The sequence below is a fragment of the Petaurus breviceps genome, unplaced genomic scaffold (genome assembly GCF_028583685.1).
Source record: "Petaurus breviceps papuanus isolate PSGF00001 unplaced genomic scaffold, PetGlider_PUasm1.0 181, whole genome shotgun sequence".
In the NCBI taxonomy this organism is placed as follows: Eukaryota; Metazoa; Chordata; class Mammalia; order Diprotodontia; family Petauridae; genus Petaurus; species Petaurus breviceps.
The window spans coordinates 16,508,237-16,535,667 of record NW_027185784.1 but is presented as its reverse complement, the minus strand read 5'-3'; the positions used below and the strand labels follow the sequence as shown (position 1 = coordinate 16,535,667).

At 38.8% G+C, this 27,431-nt stretch overlaps 1 protein-coding gene across 5 annotated transcripts in view; it reads right to left on the bottom strand.

Annotated features, from left to right (window-relative positions):
• The window catches only part of EXOC4 (exocyst complex component 4), a 1,166,755-nt gene that overhangs the window by 750,204 nt on the left and 389,120 nt on the right, over window positions 1-27,431 (bottom strand). For all 5 annotated transcript variants that reach the window (XM_069087253.1, XM_069087255.1, XM_069087256.1 and 2 more), the window contains one exon: window positions 27,149-27,323. In XM_069087253.1, coding sequence (XP_068943354.1) covers window positions 27,149-27,323 — 175 coding nt within the window. The remainder of the gene's footprint in view (window positions 1-27,148; window positions 27,324-27,431) is intronic.

Here is a 27,431-nt window from a genome sequence, read left to right as displayed (position 1 = left end):
CATTATATAGGATGCCCAAGAACAGAATCCTCATTCTAGCAAGCCAAGGCCTTCAATAACTTATTCAAGGTACACTCTCATCAGGTCATAAATGGACTATTACAATAACTGCTATTATGGTTTCCTCCTGCCTCTGCTCTCTACTTTCTCCAAACTACTCATTACTGCAATGTGAATCTTCTTAAAACTTCTGTTTATGTCTTATGTTATAACCCACTGCATCCCGAAAAGCAGCAAAATCTTCAAGAGTTCTTAAGTATCTTAAGAATAAAGACTAAATTCCTGTATCTAGAATTCAAAGTCCTCCAAAATCTTATCACAACCCAATTTCTGAACCTACTCTCCCACTGTCAATAGAAACCATCAACTTCCACTTCACCCAAACCATTCTGTTATTAAGACGACTACTGAGCGTACCAAACAATTTCCCACCACAGGTCATCCCGCTGTCCCAGTCTAGGACGTCCCACTCCTTCTTTCCAATTGTCTGACTGACACCATGCCTTCAAAGTTCAGCTGACATCTTGTCTACTGTACAAGGCCTCCTTTCATTACTCCAATTCAAAGTGATCTTCTCATCACCGAACTTATGATCTTTACTGTCCATACAGCTGTTAGTTAATAGCAATAAAAGGTTAGATATAGATGTAGATTCATATTTATTTGTTTATCCTCATAAGGTGAAACTATAAAGCAAAAAATGGTTTTAATATATGAAAATAACATTTTGTTTCTTTATATTTCTAATGCCTATATGTTGTCTTCCTCACTGGGTTTAGGCTCCATGAAGCCAGGGAATGTGTTCTGCTTAATTTTTTTTTATTTGGTGGTTTTGTATCCCTAGTACAGCCTTTCACACTATAACAATAAATGCTTTATTGTAGATGACTCAAATCTCAGAGCTGCAGGAGCCCTCAGAAACATTCTACTCTGCCTAACACATACCTCAACAAGAATGTTGTTGTTTATTTGTTTCAGACATGGCTGACTCTGTGACCACATTTGTGGATTTCTTGGCAAAGACATTAGAGTTCGCCATTTTTTTCTCATGCTCATTTTACAGATGAGGAAACTAAGGCAAACAGCGTTAAGTGGCTTGCCCAGGGTCATATGGCTAGTAAATCTCTAAGACCAGATTTGAACTTGGGAGGACAAGTCTTCGACTCCAGTTCCCACACTCTATCCACTGCACCACCTAGCTGTCCCTTCAATAAGAACTCTAAAATATCCAACAAGTAGTTATCCAGTCTTTACTCAAAGGCCTCCAGTGACAGTACACATCAACTAACTCTGAAGCTAGCCCATTCTAATTTTGGACAGATCATCAGGAAGTTTTTTATGACCTCAAGCCTAAGTTTATGTAATGAGGAAATGGTATCTGAGCTGGGTCTCAAAGGAAGAGACATATCAACACAGCAGACATTTAACAAATAAACTGAATTGAACAACTAAAAACATAAAGATGTGCTCATTTTAGGCTCAAGGGACAGCCTGCCCTGCTGCATAGAGGCAGGAGAGTTCACAAAGAGAACAGGTAAAAGCTAGTAGCTCAGTGTGAATGAAATCTAAAGTACATGAAAAATATTGACAAATAAGTCTAGAAAAGGAGAATTAGACCCAAATTCCAAGCCAAAGACTTTGTATTCTCTCCTATAGGCAATAGGGAGCCCCTGAAGGTTTTCGATCAAAAGAAAGATACAAACTTGTATATCAGAATATGACTCTTGTGTAAGGAGGGATTAGAGAGGAAAGACTAAAATGAGGAAAAAAATTATTATAATGTTCCATGTGAGAAATGATGAAGAGGTGAACTACGGTGAAAGCAGTAAAATAGAGAGGAGAGGACAGGACAGATACAGAAAATTCTTTAGGGGTTTGGAAACTAACTGGATGCAGGGGGTGAGGGAGAAAGGATTCAAAGATAACTCTGAGATTCAAGCCTGGAAGACTGAGGAGATTTAGCATTTACTGTAGCTAGAGTAAAATATAACATAATAGCCATCTTAACTACTGCACGACAGTCATTTGAAGGAGTTTCAGGCTCTTGGTTATCTGCAACGCTATAAGAATATTTACCCTTGCTGTTATCAATACCAAAGCGATCTGTTGTTTTCATCCTCCCCTCTAAGTTTAGCATGGTTGAATAATGTCTAACAGGAGAAATGGCAACATTTCATTGAGGATAATAATGACATAATTCACAGGAATGTCATGAAAAAAGCTAATTATCATGAGGAAAGCACTTTGAAAATATAAATGATACACAAATTCTAAATGATGATGATAATAATAGTTGAGTTATCCATACTTTAACCTTTATAAATGTAATTAAAAAATAATAAGCACTTGAATACTGCTTTACATTCTCTAATCGGTTTAGAGATACTAATTAAGCCACAGGGCATTTCCTGTAATTTAAGTAAACATTTCCATTTGGAGGAAATAGACACAGGAAAGATAAGTGACTTACTTAAGGTCACACACAAGCACTGAAGGTTATTTAGTCTGCTTCTACACCTTCTACAATGTGTGTGTGTGTGTGTGTGTGTGTGTGTGCTTGTAACAAGCTAAATTAAACCAGAAAGCATTCATTTAAGGTACCCTGCTTCACATTCATATCTTTCCCTGTGCTATCTGAGATGAGGGAAAGATTTTTTGAGCAAATTTTACAGTGGAAATGGAATTAAAATAAAGCTATGACCCACTCCCTTCCTTTACTCCAAAGTAAAAGTACAATACAACTAAATGAAAATGATAGAGACTGCTGAGAATGGGAGCAGATGAAAGAAAAAAGTTTTAAGTGGATGAATATGAATTAATTAAACAAGGCACCCAGACATTGGGTCCATAGTTTGTATGTCAAAAGCACCAAAATGGAGGGAGCAATGTAGTACAATGAGAGGAGTGATGGAATTGAGATCAGTGAACTGAGTTTTGAACCCTTTCTTGCTTCTTAATACTTATGGAATCTTTGGGAAGGTCACTTCTCTGTGCTTCTGTTTTTTCATCTGTGAAATGAATGAGTTGGAACAGATGCTTTCATAGGTCCATTCCAATGCTAAATCCAAAAAATGTGTGGAATAATTTGAGAAGCCTGACAAAATCCCACTTCAGGTTATAACTAAAAAAGTGGTAAGAATTTTCTCTCCTTATGACAAAATCCATTAAAACTTTGAAATCTTTAACATGGGTATAAACATAAACACAGTGTTGTTTGAAGTGATGGAGGTACCTGGAGCCTCCTTTTTTGTGAGGAGCGTTAACCGAGAGGAACCTTAGGGTTCATTTATCCCAATTCCCTAATTTTACATACAGTTTTACAGATGAGGAAACTGAGGTTAATTGGGGTTCCATGATTTGCTTAATGTCACTCAACTAGTCAGTCCAGATCAGGAAAAGAAAGTCTATGGTTGAAAAAAGAAGAATAGGGATGTCAGCTTGAGCTAGAAGGATGGCATGAGCAGAGCTTTGAGAATAACAGTGGTAAAGTCTCAGTGAGGGAATTTAGTGAATTTACTTTTCTGGGACAGAAAAAAAAACAATCTAATATCTAGTTGGAGGAGGCAGAGGAGGAAGTGGAGAAGAAGAAAAGGAGGAAGAGGGGTAATTCAGTGGATGCTTATTTTTGTGAAGTCCTATACCAGATAAACATAAAAGGGCGGCCAGGTAGCACAGCGAGTAAGAGCACCGGCTCCAGTGTTGAGAAGACCTGGAGATCGAATCCCAGGCTCAGACGCTTAGCACTCACCCAGAAAGACCTGGCCGTGTAACCTTGAGCAAGTTACTTAACCCCGATTGCTTAAAAAAAAGAAGTAGCTAGGTTCACAGCTGAGGGCCCCTAATTAAGGTTTTAAATAGTATGTAGACACCAAAGACCAATTTTCAGATTGAGAAAGATTATCTATTATGTGAGAAACCTATTTAGCAATAAAAGACAGGACTGAAGAATAAGTCTGAAGGTGGGGAATAAAGGCAATGGCAATGGAAATGAAATGGAAAATAGAAGAAATATTATAGAGGAAGAAAATCTATGATTGTACATGGAACTCTAGGGAGAACATTCTATTTGGGGAAATCTGCTCATCATTTCTTCTGTTTCTCAGTCTTTGTTCATAGTTGTTATTAAAGGAGAGCAAATCTTCTCTCATAGGAAATCAAAATTGGAGGCAAAAACTATAACATAAGCAAGCTCTGTCTGGCAGATCTTGATGGTATAACAGCTCCCCACTTCAAAATTACTTCAACTCTTTATGCTAGTTTTCTTACTGGCAAAACACTAATGTTGTAAAGTGGGTATTTTATTTACCTCATACAGAAATTGGAAGTACGAGTATTACTCAATAGTCATTCAACAATTAAGCACTTAGAGAAAAAGTTCTACAGTAGTATTTTGTTGGGAGAGATACAAAGTGAAGACTCAGGTCTCTGCTTTCATTAGCTTAAAGTCCAGCAGGGAAAAATAAGCACTAAGGAGGACTTGGAGCTTGTTGGTAGAAAAGCACATAAGATATCAATATGAAAAGGTCAAGAGTTAATAACAAACTACAGACCCAGGACTAAGACTGGGACAGCCGAATTTGGGTATCTTCCTCTGCACTCACTATGCAGCTTCTCAGTTAACTGCTCAGTTGCCTGGATAGAATTTACTTAATTGTAAAAACACATGAAGATCTGTCATTCAAAATCAATTCTTCTTCTTCTCCTTATCATCTCCTTATCATCTTAGTCTCGCCTACTGACTTCAAAATAGAATTCTGGATAAATCAGGAGATAATGTGGCTACTTCATGCCAAGGGTCTCCATTTCACACATGAAGAAAGTAGCAGAAAAAAGGTAAGGTGATTTTCAAACTAGTCAGTGGCAGAGACTGATTTGTGGATTTTAACCCTTTCTGTTTTTGAATGACTGGAACATTAAGAACAAGCTCAATGTACAAATTCTTTGCTGATGCTCACAGGAGCACGAGAGTTAGGTCCTTAGGGATGATCTAATCCAATCCTGCCTCATAAAATCAGGTGACTTGCCCAAGATCACAAAGCTAATTAGAGAAGAGAACTGGGATTTGACCTCAGGTTCTCTGACTCAAAATGCAGTGTTTTTACTAATGCCACCATCTCACCACCACCATCATCTACTATGCCAACAATTTGCTTGTGGAGTCCTAAAGTTATCATTTGATCTCTCAGCCAATGAGAAATGCTCCCTAGATTGTAAATCTAAGTTTTGGGGCTAGCTGGATTAAATACTCAGATTGTTTTCCTGACATCATGTTTTCAGACCTCAGAAATTGCCATAACTCAGAGGCTTGCTCCTGCCAAAAAATGTTTGCATGTTAGCCTTTTCTTACTGCGCATTGTGAAGGTACATATGTGATAAAAAGGGGGAAAGAAGTGGGGGAAAAAAGCATCTGTCTGAGTAATCACTAAACAGAAAGTTTTTCTGTTTTCCAGAAGGTGTCAGCAGCTCTTTAACACTAATGAGGTTTATCCAGCACAAACCCCAAATGATTCACTGTCAGATTAGACCCCACCAAGCGTGGGCATGAGGAGCATATGGCCTCTTCCCAATCTAAAGATCTTTTTCATATATTCTTGGATAATACATCTCTCTGCCTCCAGAGCTAGTCACAACGGGACAACGTGTGAAGAAGCACAGCACATCAACAACTGCCACAGTTCGCTGGTTCTCTTCACTCTCTTCCATAAATGCTGCAAACTGCTCATAAGTAATCTGATCCAGGGAAGCCAGAGAATTTTTAGAAGTCCAAGTTGAGAATGCCAGACATTATACTAAGGACTCTTCAGACTCTTTGATGGACTTCACAGGTTTATGTTTTGGTTATTTTTTTTTTTAAAGAAAAGAACAATACTCATAACGGCAAATTCTTTCACATCTCTCCTCTTCAGTTGTGCTGATTCATAATCTGAGAAGCTGAGCACTACCATCTCGTTTTTAACACTTCTCAGTACACTTATCTGTAGGTTGAAAAAGTACAATAGCTTGTATTTATATAACTCATGAACTGAAAGCAGAATTCTCCTCATTTCAGGTGGGGAAGCTAGCCTGTAACCCTGGTCCACAGATAGGGAGGGGCAGAGCTGTGGCCAACCTTCATGTTCTGGACTCCAAATTCAGTGTTTTTTCTAGCATACGTCCTTCCCACTGCTTCTTTACATGGTGAACTTCAGCTTCAATCTTTCATATGAGCAGAATACCTCACTGCCTTACTAAAAAGAAAGCAGTTTAATTCTGCCCTTAGAAAGAAAAGAGAGACAACACCTGGTTCTCTTCAGCTCTTCCCAGAGGGGAAATTCAGAAGGCAGAAGTGTTTGACCAGTGACTACAAAATAAATACTTGGTAACCGTGGCAAAAACGATACTAATTATGAGAGATCAGCTGGGTGTCTTTAAAATTATGCTCTCAGAAGTCATTTGCTACCATAAAGTGACACAATTACAGGAATTCGAATTTCCCATCTTTTTGGTTCCTTCTGTCTTTTTTTTAAACAGGACTTAAAAAGGACACTGTCAAGCACTTTTTGGTAGTTTTTTTTTTATGCTCGATTATTTGTAATATTCTCATGAAGCTTGAAATTAAAATTTCTTTCCCTTACCAATTTAGCCTTTTTCCATTTGGCAAACATCTTTTTTTTCCTGCATCTCTAATGGAGCTGAAAATTAATATGACTTTTTTTGTTTAATTCTTTGGTTATGCAAAAGAATCATCAATGATTTTAGCAATGTTCTGGAGAGTAGCACTGGATTTATGATAATAGTCTTAACATTTCTATAGCACCTTTCCTCCCAGAGGATGACAAAATATTACAAACTACTCTAAGAGAAACACCTCTGACACCACTGAAGCATAGCTACCCTTCAGGTGAAATGCACTCCCTGATTAAAATAGCCTCACTACTCAAGAGTTAGTTATAGGCTGGAAACTCCAAAGATATTGAAGGAAGAATTGAGAATGGAAGAGTATAATTGACTAGAAAAGACAGAACAGAAGAATGGTTGGAAAGTGAAAATATGATGAACATTTAGCCAAGGATGAGGCATACCAGCATAAAGACAGGTGGATATGAAATCTCCTGTTCCAGAAGCTTTTTAAGAAAATGACAGACCAACTGTATGAATAGATTTGTTTTTAATTTATCCACATTTAAAACTGTCAATACGTTTCCCATACTTATCAAAGAAACAGGGCAACAATGCAGTCAGTAACAATGAATGACACAGGGTAATGGTGACATGACACTAACATTGTTTATTAACAGTTTTGCTTGCCCATAGCATTTCAGGCCCCATATTGGTAAGTCTGCATTAATCTGAATGATTAACAAGCATTCTTTAGGTTAGCACAATTTAAGAAGATGTCCTTCAAAAGATAAAAAGCTGTTTAAGTTGACCTCCTAGAATCTTACCTAAATTATATGACATAAATTTCTAATTAGGAAAAGTTAACTTTGACACCCACAAAAAACACACCAGTTTTACATAGTATCTGAAAGTCCATCATGCTAATCAATACATAATCAACGCATATCCAACTTGCAGAGAGACTCTGCTAACCACTCTAAGGAAGTATAAGTAAAGGAGAAGGTAGACACACTAATAAACTGCTGTTGAAATTGAACCATTACAGAAAACAATTTGGAATTACATAAGAAAAGTCACTAATTATTGTATCCTTTGCCATATGAGGAAGCACATATCAAAAGGAATTACAATATATATATTAAAATATTCATAACAATACTTCTGTGTTAACAAAGAACTGGAAACAAAGTAAGTAGGCATCAACTGGGGAATGAGTAAATAAATTAGGCACAAGAATATAATGGGATGTTATTGAACATTAAGAAACAGTGAATATGGAGAATTCAAAGAAACACTGGAAGGTTCATGTAAGTGAATGCCAAGGGAAGAAAACAGAAACGGGAGGACAATACAGACAGTGACTACAATAATGTAAAAGGAAACAACGCTCAACGACAGCTGAAATCAAATTAATTGCAATGACCAGTCTCAGTCCCAGAGCAGGGATGATTAAATACACTTCCCTCTTATTGGAAAGAAGGTGGAAGGTCTTCAGGGGTGGAAGTGCTGTGGAGACTGTCAAATATAATCATGCTGTCAGTCAGTTTTGCTTCACCGTTTTCCTTTCATTTTTGAGAACAGGGATATTCTAAACTAACAGTTACTTAAAACATAACAAAAGACGTTAATGAGATATATTTCTTAAAAACATAAATAAATATAAAGCCAGGATTCCTGCCCCTAGTAAAGTATTTGGAGGCATCAGATAACACATACAAAAGAAACCATCAACATGAAGCAGTGTGTAATATTTCAAATAATCTCTTTAAGCTAAGTGATCTAAGCATGGAAAAAGAGAGAGGTTACTTTCCCTTAGAGAAGCCCCTTACATTTGTTTGTGACACGATTAAGTCTACATATGCCTTCTCAGGATGTTTTTAAATGAAAAATGTAAAATGCTTAGGACTACAATGAAACCATCTATACTGAAATATAGCTATTAAAATATTTTTTTTAAAAACTCATGGACCCAAAGTTATAAATCCTTCATTAAAGTTTTACTGAAGCAAAGTGTTCATGTAAGAAAATAGAGGCTAATAAAGGTGAAGAGATGCTACGGGTGCTTACTGAACCATAACTTAGAGCTGGAAGGAGCTTTTCATATGATCTATGAAAGTGAGATGCAAAGATGTCATGTGACTTGCCTGTGTCTTTCTAGGCATTAAGTAGCTGAGTTGGGATTCAAACCCAAGTCCCTGATTTTCAGCTCAGTGCTCTTTCCCTTACATGGATGGTCTCTAACATTTGGTCAAGGAATTTAGATTTTATTCCAAAGGTTGTAAAGAAGCATTGAAGTTTTCTGACCAGGAAAACAACAAGCAACACTTTAGGAACACATGCTGTAATGGCAAGCAAAGAAGTATTTAGTGCCTTGTTTCGCTATTTAATTATTTAGCACCCTGTTTCAGTTCAAATTTCTTTAATGCCTTGACCATGATTATATCAAGTCTTTGTTAAGAAACAGAACTTGTGAAGCTCACAGTGGGAGGAACTTGCCAAAGACAAGAACAGGAAGGACGTAAGAGGTGGGCGGAATAGGGAGGAGCTAATGACCAGATAAAAAGTTAAGCATAAGCTGGGAGAGAGCAGAACTGAAAAGGGAACACTTTGTGGTGGCAGAATTGAGAAGAAAACTTGTGGTATTCCAGCACTGTTTGTTCTGTCTGTGTTGATTTGTGTTTGTAATACTTGGTACAGATGCCCTGGGACTTTACTGGAAGCCCTAAAACAGGATTTTCTTGTTGTCTGTTTACAGAAATCCTGGAGGAGGGTTTCAGAGGTCCTGGGACTATACTGACAATGTCTATTGAGTTCTCAGACTATGTTTGTGGGTCTGTGTTGGTTTCACAGGAAGAAAGTGAATTAATGATGGTGTTGGCAATGTGTAGGAATGTTGTTTTGGCTCTGTTAAGATTTGTCTTCCCAGAAACAGAAACTGTAAAGGACTTGAAGTGGACAGGACACTGTGAGCTTCAATGTGGAACTGGACAAGGAGCTGGATGAGGAGCTGAGAGCTGCCTACCTTTGAATCCAGGTGACAGTTGGGTAAATTCAGGCAAAAGTTGGAACCATGGAATCTGAGAGCCAGCCTCCAGTCAAGATGAAAAGACCTGTCCTTGGGTACTTAATGCTGACTGAGAAGATCATGATTTACTGTGGCCTGGGGATGGGAGAACTCTGTACTCTGTACTTTATACTTCTTAAAGATGATTGAGTTAAGGACGATTGGAAACTAATCTCCAATTAAGACAAAAGAAGACTTTTTGACTGAGAGATTAAGACAATGTGACCTAGGGGTGGAGAACTTTGACCTTTGAACTTTGTGTCACTTAAAGAGGATTGCTCCTTAAGGATGATTGAGTTAAAAACATACTGAATGATATCTTTTGTTTAAAAGTATGTGGCCACTCTAGTGATAAGTTGTTATAACATTGTGAATGCTGTACTTTGGTTTCTGTGAATATTTTGTCTTAGTTTATTATTGAATTAAAAGAGAGTTCACTATACTATGTGATCAGAACCTTAGAGCTATTCACAGCAGCAGTCCTCTGGAAAGCTGATTGTGCCTGGCTTTACACATGCTCCCTTAGAAACAGAAGGAGAGGGGGTAGCTAGGTGGCACAGTGAATAGAGCATGAATAGGCCCTGAAGTCAGGAGAATTGAGTTCAAATCCAGTCTCAGACACTTGATACTTACTAGCTGTGTGACCTTGGGCAAGTCACTTAACCCCAATTGCCTTGCTTTCCCCCTTTCAAAACAACCCCTCCCTCAAAAAAAAAGAGATAGGAGACACCGAGATAAAAGTCTGGTACACATACCTTCATCATCATCACCACTTGGGGAGCTAAGACTCTTAAAGTAGATGTTTTTGATCTTAACCAAAGCCTATTTGTACTGCCAACTTTATCCATGAATCGTCAGAGGCACTGATGACTTGGTCTGGCATATATTCTATCTAAGGATTTTTTTGGAGTGGATGAGTAAGGGTTTTAGGAAAAATCCCACTTACTGGAGGATTTAAACAAGACTTTCACTCATTTTTGCTGCTGTTCAGTTCCAAAGGCCAGACACACAGCCTCTACTCCTTATGAATTCAGTTCCCTTTAAAATACAGATCTGACCTCAAATGGACCAGTCTTCCCTGAAATGATATCACCACACTCCAGTAAAGTCTCATATTATTTATTTCATTTCTATTACAGAAAAGAATTCCTTCTCCCACCCCATCCTACCCCCTTGCAAAAAACAAGAAGAAAGGTGTTCCAGTCAACACTGCAGGTCAATTTTGCAAGTCAATTTAGTCATTGTCCATCTCAGCAGCATTAAAAATGGGCCAGGTTTATAAAACCAAGAGACACAATTCCTTTTGTGATCACAGTAGGTGATCAATTCAGTATCACAGGTACAAAGTCTGAGGAAGGAGAAATGAAAAAAAAAAAAAAACAACCAATGGGCCATTCATTCAGTAACTCTCCTGGTATTACATTCAATCCAATATGGGTTCAAATGTCCAAAGAAATGCAATGCCAATTCCCTTGGAGAGTATCCTACAGTCAAACAATTCTCTCTATCAGAAATTTCCCCTGGCATTATCTACAGTCTGCATTTGATTCCTTTCTGTTGTACCTCATCTATGCCCTTTCTGACAGATGACTAATTAATTCCTCCTCTTTCCTTATATTTGCATTTTTTGAAATGCTATAAACTCAATCATTTTCAAATTTTAAATTTGGATCTGAAATTCCCATAAAAAGTACATTACCTGCATTAATCATTTTTCCCTGTAAAATATTTTCTTTCTTTGTCCTTTGATAAACATAACACAGGTGGATAGTACAATATTCAAGAATTTGTTCTAGTCTGCTGGATTTAAGGATGGTTTAGGACAAAACTGAAACAAGTATAAATAACTTCAGAGTCCTTGAAGATATCTGTTAGTCCCTGCTATCTATAAGGCTTAAATGAATCTATTTATTATCACCTGTGAAAATGCCAAGGTAACTCCACTGAAGTGTGGAGATTAAACTACTGAAAATTACTAGGAGGGCTGTAACTCACTTCCAATGACTAGCTTAACAATGCTGTTATTTCAATAGCAGTTGACTGCCCCAGCCAATAAAGGTTATTACTTTCTTCCCCTTGAAAGAAACAGAGTTGTAAAGGGTGTCAGAGGTCACCTAGCCCAGCCTATACCTGAACAGTAAAGTAGTACCATATGCCTGAAAAGTTATCAATAAGCCCCAACTTAAAGTCTCAAATGATGGAGAATTCACTACCTTCCAAGGCAGCCCATTTCAATTTTGGACAGTTCTAATTGTTAGGAAGTCTTTTCCTTATATAGACCCAGAAATCTACCACTCTTAACCATTCTGGGCATACCATTCACTGAAATTTTTTAAAACACACCCAAAATCTTTTCTCAGCTTAATTCTCAAATTGTTTTGGCTGCTCTTCTTGGGATTCCCACTCACTTGTCTATATGATTTTGGTACTAAGATATCCAAAACTGAAGCAAATGAACCATATGCCATAACCAGAACTCTATATAAAGAAACTATCACTTCTCAGCTTTCTGACGTTATTCCATTTTGTGCACTGACAAAAATAGCCCTGGCCTTTTTTGATGCCATATCACGTTGCTAACATACTAATCTGCTGTCAATTATCACCCCAGCACGTCCCCAGTGAGGACAGATAGCCCTCACAAGAGTTTTCTTCATTTACTGCAGCTCACTTAGCAGCAAGTTCCTTACCATTAAGAACTAATTATTTTAAGTGCAATTTTTTTTATCAATATTCAAAATACTTCAAAAGCTTTGCTCAGTTAATCCTGAGTTAATCCAGTTAAAACTGCAGGTTTTGGTTAGGTACCAGATGAGACTACAATAATATTTACCTCTGTGACATAAGTCATTAGCATCATCCACAAGTACTGGTGAGAAGTCTATAACAGGAAAAGTCATTCATCACCAGTTATCTGCAGGGTGAGAGAGCACATACAGAGCAGTGGCTAAAGAGGGATATCTGGGTTTAAAAAGTTACAGAGATGGTTAGTAGAGCCACAAGGAACTAGAACACCCTTCCAGGAGCAATAACATACTTGATATGATTATGATTCTATAGAGGGAAAGAGAGAAAGAACTACTTGGTGGTACCATGGCACTTGGTGACACGGTCAAAGATTAAAAAGAATCAGGGGGGCAGCTAGGTGGTGCAGTGAATAGAGCACCAGCCCTAGAGTCAGGAGAACCTGAGTTCAAATTTGACCTCAGACATTTAACACTTACTAGCTGTGTGACTTTGGGCAAGTCACTTAACCCCAATTGCTCTGCCTTCCCTTTCCACTCCAAAAAAAAGCAGGGCTGGAGTTGATCCTGATGACTGAGGCAACCACAAATCAGCATAGCAGGGGCCCACGGCAGGCATTACAACAGGAAAGGGTTCAGTCACCGAGGGCTTAGTTTTGGGTCTCAGTGGCGTGGTGGCTTGAGAGAGAAGTAAAGTCTCTCAAATATACATTCTATCAAGCCCTTACCTTGCACCCAAGCTCCACTGTAACTCCTCCCACTACACATTTAAACTTCATTGCCCAGGCATCACCCCTAAATCCAACGGTAATTTCCTTTCACACTACTTCCTCCTGCTAATTTCTATATTTATGTCAAAGACACTGTTATCTTCCTTGTCACCCTGGCTCAGTCATTTTTGATTCATATGTCTTCTCCATCTCTTACCATTCATCAAATTCTATTTATTTTTCCTTTGAAATAACTACTAAATCTTCACCCTCCTTCCCAAAATGCTACATACCATATTTTTTAATTACTGAATAACTTAAATATTTTTTTTATATTCCCTTAAGATAACTGGAAAAATTCCAAGGTATTTAAAAAAAAAAACTAAGATGGAAAATCACTGATGTAGCAAATCAGAATTACCAAACAGATTAAACACTTATAAAAAAACCACACAGATTGAATTATGACCTTCCAATGGTCAAAAGAGGCCTCTGACTTCTGAACCTTCAAAATTTCTTACCACCACTTAACCATGGCACCTCAATCCTCCTCAGCCAAAAGTACCACTTTGAGAGAAATGGTTGTTTCTTTCCTTAGCAGACTCCATTCAACTAATGGAGATTTTATAGGCCAAATTTGAAAGAATATTATGATAGCAAATTTTTCATTGTCTTTTGCCTCTAAAGGTTTGAGGTAAAGGTCATAAAAAACAATAAGGTTCAGAAACTTAAGTTTCTACTCAATTTTAAAATCAAGCTTTGCTGGGGCGGCTAGGTGTCGCAGTGAATAGAGCACCAGCCCTGGAGTCAGAAGTACCTGAGTTCAAATCTGATCTCAGACACTTAACACGAAACTAGCCATGTGACCTTGGGCAAGTCACTTAACCCCAACTGCCCTACATTCCCCCCTCGAAAAAGCAAAAAAAAAAACATCAAGCCTTGCATACTCAAATCATGGTCATAATTTCAATTCCTTTAAATAAATACCAGGATTATTTCAGCCACTACTAAACTGCAACCCCATCAATGGAGAAGCAACAGGAAGAGGACTGACTCATTCCCTCTAAAGAACCACAGTAGCAAGAAATGAATAAATAAAAAGAAGGTACATGAGTCATATCTATTATCTTTTACTAAAAAAAAACCCCTACACAATGATAAAGCATAACTGAATATAAAACACACAATAATTTCAGAATTTATAAAATTTAAAGTATACCACAACAAATTTTAGGGATCCTTTATCCTAATTGCCTCATTTTACATGAGGAAACTGAAGCCCAGAGAAGAAATGGCATTGATCACCACCATCATCATCACCACCACCACTATCATCATCATCTGCACCAGCACAATCACCACTACCATTATCCCTACCACCATCGCTATCACCACCACCACCACCATCAACATCACTACCACCCCCACCCCCACCACCATTATCCCCACCACCACCATCACTATCATCATCACCACCACCACCACCAGCATCATCATCACTACCACCACCATCATCATCATCATCATCACCACCAGCACAATCACCACTACCATCACCACCACCACCACCAACATTATCCCCACCACCATCATCATCACCACCATCACCACTACCATTATCACCACCACCACCACCAACATCATCCCCACCACCACCACCACCACCATCATCATCACCATCCTCAGACTAGACAGAAAAATTAATTTGGAGTCATGAAATCCAGTTCCAATCCTAACTCCAATGGACACTTCACATACATGAGATTCAGTTTAATTAAAAGTGGTGACAGTAATACTTGTAGTACCTGTACTTGACATACTTGTGAGCTTCCAATGAGCTCATGTATATAGAGCTCTTGGGTAAAACCCAAAGCACTATATAAATGTCAGTCACTGCTGGAGCTGGAGCTGTTGCTAATAGAGTCATGTGCTAAATGCTAGAAATAAAGAGTCAGCGTGGTCCCCGAGCTTAAGAGATTTACAATCCATCTAAGGAGAAAGAACACAAGACAAACAAAAGACATATCCCAACACATGCCAGCATGTCAAGTGTCAAAGAAATGACAAAGAGAACAGGTGCCACAGCAGCTCAGAGGAAGAAATAATGTCATATTTAGATTAATTTGTGAAGTAATAGACAAACTGTGAATGAGATGAATAAAAGGGAAGTCCAAAAGTATGAATGAGGAATCCAGAGATTTTCAATCACAAGAACCAACCAAAATACACCCATCACCAACCGTGGTGGCCATTGTGTTATCAATAAAATCAAATTATTATACCTACAAAAGCCATAAAAATCCTAAAAACACACAATGTGAAATAGTTAATTTCACAAATACCCACTGAGGAATATCCCCCAATTTCAAAACACTGTATACAATGAATTTCCCAGTTCTATAAGGCTTAATGATATCACCCTAGCCACACAAAGTCTATCAAATTCATGATTCAGTTTTTTGAAAAAGAAAACAATCCTAATGAGCCACCCACAGCACGAAGAACAGCACATACTCTAATGCACACAGGACGTACACAGAGGCAACTGTGGTCATGGGGGGCGGGGCGGAAGAGGGGAGAAAACCTCGCTGAGAAGGGAGAAAAGCTGTATCATTAGCATCTACAGGAGGACTTGAATCCTAAAGGCAACCCTTTTACAAAAGTGACTACCAAGTGAAGGGATCACTGAGAAGCTGCTGGGTGAGATAACAGGGAGAGTACAGTCACACAACTAGAATGAACAAAGAAGACAAGAAATGATGTCACCTCTTCTCTTGCCATGACGCCTTCCAGAAGACAGAGAAGGGCTCTGGAAAAGAGCACACTAACAAACCCGCCCTGGTAACATTCTGCCACATTGAAAAGCGATCAACAGAAAAGCCATAACAGTTCGTCTGGTGCCCTCTGAGCTGTCGGGAACCCATGTTGTTCATCTGACCGTAAGTGCCAGTTTTAAAAACCACCTCAAAAGAACTGTGTGTGAGGCACACTTACTTCCGAGGTTGAGATTCATTTTTCTTTGTTAGAAGAATTTTGTAAAATCCCTTTAAGTAAGGCAGCACAGCAGAGAAGGATTCAAAACAGGGTAGGGAATAAGAGGTCTACACAATTAGAGGAAGCCGACATAACCTAAATTCTCTATATGATTTTTTGTCTTTATCTCAATAGGGAGCCAATTGTACTGGGTTGTTGTCTGAGTCACATCTCAGTTAAATGACTTTCTCAAGGTCACACAACTGTAAATATGAGAAGTACAGCATGAACTTGGACTTTCCTGACTGAGGTCAGTAAGCCTTCCACTACCATGTGCTGCCTCTCAAAGGTGAAATATGGAATTTAAATTTCATGGCCCAGTTTCCCTAATTATAATGGTAATAATGTGACAAATGATAAAAAGAGAAAGATTTAAAACAATTCCCATAAACTCAGTGCCTAACAATACTGGAAGGAAAAAAGGGGGGTTATTTCTCTAAAATTTTCTTTAATGGCCACTACTTTAATCTGACCAATCCTGTGAATATTTCCTGAACTGGATATATATTTCAATACGATCCAACCAATTAAGCATAGAAGGCAAGAGTAAAATGTTGACCTTTATTTTGAAATGAAGACCTAGCAAAGGTTTCAGGTCAGTGTAGCTCTGGTTCAGTTACTAAAAGGAAACTCAAAGAAGTCAATCAAGACTATTTTCATAACCCGAACCAAAGGTTGTTTTGATTCCAATGAACTAAAACATGTTCCCATGTAAACAACATGGACTAGGCATAATTATAATTAAAGCAACACTAGGAAATAAAATTACCTATTTGGCATTTTTACCTTTGTTTTTCTCTACAGTGCCTGACACATAACAAGCACTTAATAAATTACAGGTGAAAAAAAGGATAATAGAGGCAGCATTTAGCTGATCTAGAGAGAAACCAGCATCTGAGTCCCAGGTTCAATTCCCACCCTGACACACACAGGCTATGTGACCCAGGTAAATCATTTAACCTCTCAGCACCACAAGCAACACCATAAATCAATAACTGAACTCAATAAGTATGTATTAAGTATTTACTATGTGCCAGGCTAACTACTGAGAATACAAAGACAAAAATGAAACAGTTGCTGCCCTCCAGAAGCTTGCATTCTATTGAGGGAAATATGTACACAGATGTTAACTACCAAACATAGAAATGAAGTAGTTTCTGAGGACAGACCCCTAGAAACTGGGGGAATCAGGACAGGCTGACTGTAGGAGGTGGCACTTGAACCCTAGCTTTTAGAAAAAGGTAGATGTAGGGGCAGTCAGGTGGCTCAGCGAGTAAGAGCCCTGGCTCCAGTGTCGGGATGACCTGGAGATCAAATCTGGGCTCAGATACTGAGCACCACACCCAGAAATAACTGACCGTGTAACATTGAGCAAGTTACTTAACCCCTATTGCTTTAAAAAAAAAAAAAGGTAGATATCCTTATAAGGAAAAAGCAAGAAGGGTATGTCTATTCCAGGCATGGGGCACATCTTGTCCAGAGGCACAGGAACAGGAGGTAAAATGTACCAGGAACATCTAATGGGCCCCTTTGGAATGCAGAAAGCATGGCAGACACATGCAGTATGGCTGAAAACAGAGGCTACAGTTGGAATGTGCATAGCTTTAAAAAGAAAACTGGGGAGTTTTTGTATTTTATTCTAGTAGGGAGAGAGAGGTAGAGAGAAAGAAGAGGAGAGGAGGAGAGAGACAGAGAGAAAGTAGGAGGCAGGGAGAGAGGGACATAGAGACAGAGACAGACAGAGAGGGAAAGTGCACATGCCACTGGAGCTTCCTGGACATGGTAGTTCCATTGTCAGGGCTATGCTTCGGAAACATCAGTTTAGCAACTGTGTAGACAATGCATGGAAAGCAAGGAAATCAACTGGGAAGCTCTTAAAGTCATCCAGGTGAGGACCCAAATTAGGGCAGTTGTAATGTGAACGGATACAAGGGAAAGGATTTGAGCTATATGGTGGAGGGCAAAATGAGCAATTCTTGGCAACTGATTGGAGGTGAGGAAAGAAAAAAGTCTTAAGATTTTAAATTGCAGAATAGATGAAGATTTGCATTTAACACGAGTTTTCTCATCAACAGCTCCCTACATTGATATTACCCATCCAAAACCACACAAACGCACACACACACATGCACATCCATACTGACCCACAAAATGCCCACACAGCTGCCATAAAATGTTCACACAGGAGTCACCAAACAGCCATACTGCTGACAGGTAAACTGTCACTCATCTAGATACAACACTTTTCTTCTACTCTGTCTCCTGGCTGAGTTTTAAAAAGATGGGGTGATGATGCTCCCTCCCCATATTTCCCCATAACTAAAAATCTCTATCATTTACTATGTATTAAAGGCATCCTATACTTCTTGGCCCAAAGCTAGGACCACGGTCTCCAAGAGTAAACTTGATAGAAGACCCTTATTTATTATCTGTATAATCTTGGAAGGTCACTTAACCTCTCTGGGCCTCAATTTCCTCATCTGTAAAATGAGGCAATGAAACTAGCTGGCCTCTAAAGGTACTTGTGGGCTCTAAATCTAAGACCGAAAGGTCAAACATATTTCCTGAGGGAAGCGTTCTTGGTTTCTAAATGAAAACCTCTTAAAATCTCCATAAACTCTCCAGCTCAATTCAAAAAGCATTTTATTAAGCATCTTCTTGGAAAAAGACATGTACTAGGTGCTAGGGAATAAAGACAAAAATGAAACAACACCCCTGGCCTTCGACTTCTGCCATAACCCCTAGGCTGGAAGGTCAGAATAAGCAGGAGTATCAAAATATAACAACAAGGGAAGGCAAGAACAACAAAAGATGGATGGAAAACCTGCCACTTTGCCTCTCGCTGCCCATGACATTTCAGAATCAGAGCTGAATAAATAAGGATAAAAATTATACCTAGAGTAATTTTACAGATGAGGAATCTGAAGCCTACAACAACTAGATGATTTGCCCAAGGTCACACAATGAGTGAGCAGAAAAGGCAGGATTCAAACTCCAGTCTCCTGACTTGCTCTACAGTGATCATTTTACTGTAGCCTAGATGCCTTTACTGGCGGCTGCTCAAACAAGGACAGCCAGAACAGCTTTCACAGGGTAGGCAGTATCTGCAAAGTGCCTTCTACAGTCTCTACCAGCAACCCTGGGCTGACTATGAGAGTGCCCATGGTTCTTGAATCAGCTCAGTGTGTTGAAGTTCATTCATATCAAAGCAATGGAACAAAGTAAATATTCTAATACCAAAAACAAAACAAAAACCTAAAGACTGTACCTTCATCTACTCTAGGGAGATGAGGTTAAAGGAACTCCCAGACTACCTTTTAGTTATGGTTTTAGGCATCAATGGTGGCCAAGAGTGGGGACAGGGGACTTAGCTGCCAATATGTCTAGCCTGTAAACTAATTTGGGGGAAGACGTTTTAATTTTAAGCTTCACAAGCTGTCTTATATCCTTTGGTATATATAATCACCAGGTTCTCTATCTGAGCAAAATATCACCCAGTGATAAAGTTATAAATGTAGCAGCAGAAAAGAAAATCATGAAATCTATAATGTCTTTCTAGAGAATTAAGATCCCCAAAATAACAGGGGCTGTCTATATGGCCAACAAAGATGAAAAACTGAGCTTATCCAGTCCTCTTTTCATATGTTATGTGGCCTAAAACACCATGGAAAGTTAACTTCACTTCCAAAAGTACTGGTCTCTATTAAGCAGAATATACAAAGACCTCTGAATAACCCAGTTCTAGACTTAGACACAGAACAAAAACTGTAATTGTCTCCTGGAAAATGCCCTCCAGGCCACAGATCAGGATCATTTGTCTTTGCTACTCTTCTTACCTTGTCAGCACCTTTCAGGCTCCCTGTCCAAGAGGTTAATTTTATCCCCATTAAACATTCATGCAGCGACATACCTGAAATGCTTCATCATGATTTTTATATTATCTCTCCATGTGAATCAACTAAGGAAACTGAGGTATTGAAAGAAAAGTTACTGGACCAGGGTATCACTATCAGTCTTGAAAAGGAGTGTGACCTAAAGGATATACTTGGAATAAGGAGATCTGGATTTGAATTCCACTGAATTCCATCTCATATATTTTCTAGCTGTGTGATTATGGGCAAGTCACTTAAATTTTCAGAGTCTCAGTTTTCTCATCTATTAAAGTGGGATAAAAATACTTACCACACCTACCAAGGTCATTGTGAGGAAAGGTGCTTGGCAAATTTTGAGAAGTAGTACAGTATGATGGAAAGCACAATGGATTTGTAATCAGTCAAGTACTTTAACAAGGACTGGTATCAAGTACGCACCAGGCACAGCGTTAAGCACTGGGGAACAGAAACACTAAGACCAAGCCTTGCTATAAAGGAACTCACAGTCTAATGGAGGGGACAACACACAAGCAACTACATACAAATAAGATATATATATATATATATATTATTGATTCAAGATAATCAACAGAAGGGACTAGCAGATTGCCCCTTCTATGATATTACTCTCACTGTCCGCTTCCCTACTGCCTACAAACATGCCCATGTCCTCATCCTAAAAAACAAAACAAAACAAAAACTAAACCTCACTTTATGCATCCATCCTCCTGAGCTGTCCTATCTTTTCTTTCCTCCCTTTTAAGGCTAAACGCTTGGAGAAGTCTGTGTATGCTCAATTCCTTCACTTCCTTTCCTCTTACCCTCTTTTAAGTCTCATAAACTAGCTTCCCAAGCTCACCAGTCAACTGAAATTGCTCTCTCCAAAGCTACCGATGAAATTTTTTTTGCCATATTTAAAGGTCTTTTCTCAGTGCTCATCCTTCTCAAACTCTCTGCAGCCTTTGACACTGCCAATCACCCTCTTCTCTTTGATACTTTCCCCCCAAGGCTTTGCTGACCTTGTTCTCTCCTGGTTCTCCTCTTAAGTGAATCACTGCTCCTACTCTGTCTCCTCTGCAGGATCTTCATCCACTTTATGTCTACTATCCATGGGACGGTCCCCACAGCTCTCAGCCCTTTTCTCTTCTCCCTCTATCCTACTGCACTTGATGATCTCATCAGCTCACTTGAATCCAAATATCCTCTCTGTGCTGATGATTCTCAAATCTACTTATCCAGCCCTAACTTTTATCCAAATCTCCAGATACACATCTCTAACTGCCTAATGGACATCCCAAACTGCATCTCCTGTACACATCAAACTCAACCTGTCCAAAGCTGCCTCATTATCTTTCCCCATAAATCTTTTCCGCTATTACTATTGAGGGTATCACGTGACATCCTCCTAGTCAGCCAAAATTGCAATCTATGCACCAACCTTGATTCCTCTCTGTCCCACCTCTTATTCATTCTGTTGCCAAATCCTTTCAACATATCTCACATATGCCCCCTCATTCCTATGATACTGGTGCAGGCCTTCGTCACTCCATACCTGGACTTTTATCAGGGCCTACTGATTGGTTTCTCTGCCTCAAGTCTGTCATCATTCCAGCCCATCCTCCGCTCAACTCTCAAATTGATCTTTCTAAAGTACAGGCTTGACTATGTCACACACCAGCATCCCCATCCAACAGACTTCAGTGGCTCCCTATCATCTCCAGGAACAAGTATAAAATCCTCTTTTGGAATTCAAAGACCATCATAAGCTTACTTACTCCTACCCTATTATTCTAACACCTTATATCCCAACATCTACTCTGTGATCTGATCTTACTATTTCCCACAAGATACTATCTCTTGACTCCAAGCATTCTGAATTGGCACCTCCTATGCCTAGAATGCTCTCCCTCCCCATCTCTGCCCCTGGGCTTCCTTCAAGTCCCACATAAACATATTCTTCCACAAGAAGCCTTTCCTGAGTCTACCCCCCCCCACCTGCTAGTGTCTGCCTTCTGTTGATTACAGCCAAGTCTCAACAAAAGCAAATAATGAATCCCTGGAAGTAGTTGCTTATATTCAAATTCACACCTTTTGAAGTTAAAATGATGTAAAGTATATTAACTGTTTCCAGACCAATGGAAACATGCAGTGTTAATTCCAATAATGGGATCATTTCGGAGAGAATTAATTATTTGTATTAAGACCCCAATTTATCCTGTGCAGTCTTGTTGGTACATATTTGTTTTCCTAGTTTTGCTAATTCCTACTTGCATGACCTTGAATAAATCATTTAACCTCTCTGGGCCCCATTTGCTTATCTAAAAAATGAGGGCTTTGGACTAGGCTAAGGTTCCTTCCTGCTCTAAACTCCTGATGCTATAATCCTAAAAGCCCTACATACGTACGAGCCACTATTGGAATTTATAGCCTCCATAAAACATAATTGACAGCCACTCCTTACCACAATTAGATAAAAAACCCATTCCACAACAGCTATGTGAATTATTTTGTCTTAAAATGGGACCATTTCCCCAGCAAGATTTAAACTTATTTTTCTAAGGCACAAGTAACAGAAGCATACTTCATTCAAAGTGATCCTGCCACATCTTTTGTACTGCATGACACAATGGGATGTTTTGTGTTTGCCAGTGAACCTCAGACTTGCATACCTTGAAAGTGTGCAGGCGACAGGATGACAGGCATGCCACCAAGTAGGTGACATTTTAGAAGGCTCTACTGTTGCTCTGAAGGCCAAAACAAGTATTTCTATTATCACAGTTTCCAAAAGAGTATAAACCTGAAAACGGAGAGTAATGGTGTGAAGTCGAAGGACTGACACCAAGGCAAGAGGAAGCTACGCCACCCTGTTACTGCGATGGCCTTGTCTCCCAGCTGTCTCTCCTCAGACACAAACATGCTGAGACAAACGAGCCTTCCAACCACAGGCTGGATTCCACCTGCTGGGTAAGGCATAGAAAAAATGTAAATTCCACCATCAGCATCTTTTAAATACCAGGCAATATTTTCTTTCCTAAAATTTACTCTGTAAAGGAATGCTTCAATGCTCTGGCAAAAAAAAAAAAAAAAAAATTCGAGAAAGTATCTTTAATTCTGTCCCCCAAATGTTTAACTCCACAAATCATAATATGCTGCCTCAGTTATTCATGTGGTTTAATACTTAGCAGCAGGTGTCTCATTCTTCTCAAATAAATATTTAATTATCAAAAGTAGCTTATATTTTCCAAAGAGAATTTCACCAACAGCTCCACTTTTGAATGAAACTGGCTATATGTATAAAAGTCTACATAAACATTTAAAACAAAAACAGTCTTCCCTAAAGGTTACAAACAGATTTTAACCTAATTTATGTTCTAGTGAGCTCTCAGTACCATCCTTTGTGCCAGTTTGCCATTGTGAGATCAAGGAGAAAAAGGCGTAGTGCTGAAGGTTCTATCTCAAATGAAACTGGATGGGTATTCATCATGAATTTCCTTGCATGTGTTCAATGGTAGTGAATAGGCACATCCACTGTTACATTTCTGCATTTGTTAAGACACTAAGAAAAAAACAAAAGTTATTCCCTCTCCTCCTAGCCCTTGCCAACTAAAAAAAGTGCACATTAAACTCTAACGCTGTCCAAGATAATATCTCATATCCTAGATAGTAGAAGAGATAGTAGAAAACTAAAATACTTACTAAATTAACTTTGAGTAACTTGACATTACCTGTAAGATAAAGTCTCCCCTGGCTCCCGTCTCCCACTTTTCTAATGCTCCCTGTGAACCAGCACCAAATTAATCTTTTAAAAATTTTACTTTTAGGGCAGATAGGTGGCACAGTGAATAGAGCACTGGTCCTGGCATCAGGAGGACCTGAGTTCAAATCCAGCCTCAGACACTTAACACAAAAACTAGCCGTGTGACTTTGGGCGAGTCACTTAACCCCAAACTGCCCTCCAAAAAGCAAAAAAAAAAATTTACTTTTATAATGTCACCTTTACAATTAAAAAATCTTCAAAGGCTGATAACTACCTACAGAATAAAGTACAAACTCTTTAATATTGCAGTTAAGGCCTGCCACAATTCCAATTTTACCTAAAACTACTTCTGTGCATCAACCCATAGCTCAAGTCAGATACAGTCACTGTTTCCTAAACACTTTTATATACGCTCTCCCTCCATCTTTCTTCCCATTCAGAAAATGTTCTCCCCCTCTTCTACACTTACATGAATTTGAACACCCTTGGCCTGTTTCTACCATTCAAAGACTATCTCATGATCACAAGTCCTCTCTGAAATCTTCCACACCAACCAGAAGAGATTTTTTTTCTCTCAAAGCAGCCAGAGTATTTATTTGGCAGTTACTATACTACATTATGATTCGAATTTGTGTCCCTTCTTAATCAATCTGCTGCATTTGACACAAGTAAGGACCTTCCCATTCTGAGTGCTCTCCCTTTTCTATGTTTTCATGACACTACTCTCTTCTAATTCCTTCTGAGTTCTCTGATTGGCTCCTTTTATGCTGGTTCATCATCCAAATGAGAACCCAGATGTGGGTTTTCCTCCAGGTTCTGTCTCCTACTCTTCCCATGTCTCTCTTGGTAACCTCACCAACTCCCATGGGTTTAATTGTCATCTAAATGCAGATGACTCCCACATGAATGCTACAAGTCCAAGTCTCTCCCCTGAGCTTCTGGCCCACATTGCCCACAGGTCATTTCTTTTCTTTTCAGGAAGGAAGGCATATTGGGGATAAGTGACTTGCCCAAGGTCACATGGCTAGTAAGTGTTACGTGTCTGAGGTCAGATTTGAACTCAGTTCCTCCTGACTCCAAGGCTGGTACTCTATTCACTGTGGCACCTAGCCACCCCCCCCCCCCCCCCCCATAGATCATTTCAAAAAGAGTATCTCAGAGATATCTCAAACTCATCATGTTCAAAACTGAACTCATCAGCTTTCTCTCTAAGCCCTCCCCTCTTCTGCTGTAGTCACCACCATCTTTCCAGTCTTCCAGGTCCATAGCCTCAGTATAACCCTGAACTCCTCACTCTTCCTCGACCCAACTAAATTCAATGAGTTACTAAATCTTGTCATTTCTAAGTTCCCAACTCTCACATCTAACCCCCTTCTCTGAACTCACAGAGCTTCCTTCCACCTTAGTCAAAGCCCTCATCACTTCTCACCTAGACTATTTCAGTCTCTCCTCATTCCAAGCCATTCTACACGATGCTGCCAAAATAATTTTTCTTAAATGCAGATCTGACAATGATTCTCTTACTCAGACAATTCCAATGTTTTCCTATTGTCTCTAGGATAAAAAAAATAGTCTGTTTAGTTTTAAAATACAATGTGGCCCAATGTTTCCTTGGAGAGGTCTCATTATACATCACCCTTTCTCCTACACTCTTTGATCTCAACAAACAGGCCTTCTCTCTTTTCCTCACACATGCTAATGGATCTCCATCATCTGTACCCTGGCCTGGACCATCTCCCTCTCTACCTCACAGAGTTCTTCTCTTCCTTGAAGAGGCAGCTGCAGTACTATATTCTACATGGAGTGTTTCTTTGACTTTCTTGACTTCTCCCATCTGCTAGTTCCTTCTCTCCTATGCTACCTTGCATCTAATTACACTGCAAGGACAGGGCATGCCAAATCTTCGTGACATTTTAAGCTTTAATAGCTTCAACTCAGTCTTTTAGGACACCCTGTGTTTTTATTTATTCACTTTAGTTTTGTCTTATATATATTTATTTTTGTACCTGTATTCCCAGTGCCTGGAACCTAGTAGGAACTTAAAATATACTTGCTGATTGATTATTTGAGGGTACTGACCATGTCAGCTTCTTTTTTCTATACCCTACAGGCAGTCAATAATCAATGTCTCTTTACAGAAAGACTGAATATCTACTACTGCTCAGAGTAACTGATGAACTTGAAGAAAATTGCTAAGTCTGATAACCACTAGGAAGCTAACACATCACCTTTCTTGTCCCAAAACACTTTATGAACTTGATGAGAGAAATCACACTGGACATGGAGGGCTGAGCTAGTAAACAAACACCACATACAGATGAAATCTGCATCAAAGGAACTGTGCCTAAGCTGCTAATGAATGAGAAAGAGAAAAGAAGAAAGCAAGGAAAAAAGTATGAGAAATTTCAAAAAGAAGAGCAAATCATTTTACAATATCAGAAAATTTATCCTACTTAAAAAAAAAAATCCATAGCATTGATTCCATGTTCAGCATACTCATTTTGCACATCTAACCTAATGTCTATTTTCATTGATCAAATAACTCATGATAATATTACTATAAACAAGTTATAATATTCCCAATAAATTCAAAAACCATAAGATTTTCTAAACCACTATTAACTCCTGGGAAGGTCTATGAGAAAACAGACAATACCACATAATTAAAAGAGATAAGTTTATATATATATATATATATATATATAATTCTGCTGTGGAAAATTGTAGCCCTTCACCTAGGTTTCATGTTCATACTTTGTCCTGTGTAATTTGAAATATCAATTTATAAGGCATGAACTATAGAGAGAGCTAGGGAAATGAAAAGTACAATTCAAAAGACATTATAATAAAATTGGCTATGAACATAATATCTCATCAATATCCATTTGGAAGATCAGTATGCATTAATGGAGATTTATTTCTTAAATATATAGCTCATAATGTAAAAAGGGAGCAATTATGGACTAATTCATTAATTAAAATCCCCCTTATATAACTTATACTTCTACAAATCTATCAAAAGAACTTACACACAAGTTCATATTGTCCATAAAACAGTGAGATGAGCAAGCACAGTAATTACCAAATTATCTGGAAATGTGACCGATTTCTTTGAGTTAAAGGGCATGTCAGGGAAATAGCTAGATATAATATACCATCTGAAAACAATGTAGTCGACTCATATCCAGTAGGAAAACTTGGCCGTGAGATCTTTGGTCGCTGGTAGGTGTTTATGTCAGCACCAGCTCACCTAATAATTATATAATAGGCTCTTCTAAGCCTGCTCCTATCATTAAAGGGAATATCTGAGAGGTGATACTTTCTTAAGATCCTACTCTATCCCAGCATCTTTTTGAAGGGAACCTCACCTGCAGGACATCTTGTATCTTGACCCAAACATCTGCCATATCATACAACTTGATGTCTTCATGCTGAGTTGATGGAGGCACAACAGTCTGCTGAAGGTATCCCAGGACCACGGAGTGGGCAGCAGCCACAGCGTTAAATTTGTCAAAGAGGAGCTCCAAAAGCTCTAGGAGCAATCTACAAGGCAATAAGAGAAATGGTTTTCATTCCACTTCGAGAAGAAAAAAAAGCAAACCCTGACTATTGAGAAGAAAGGTGTTACAATACCTCTAAAGCTGGAAGGGA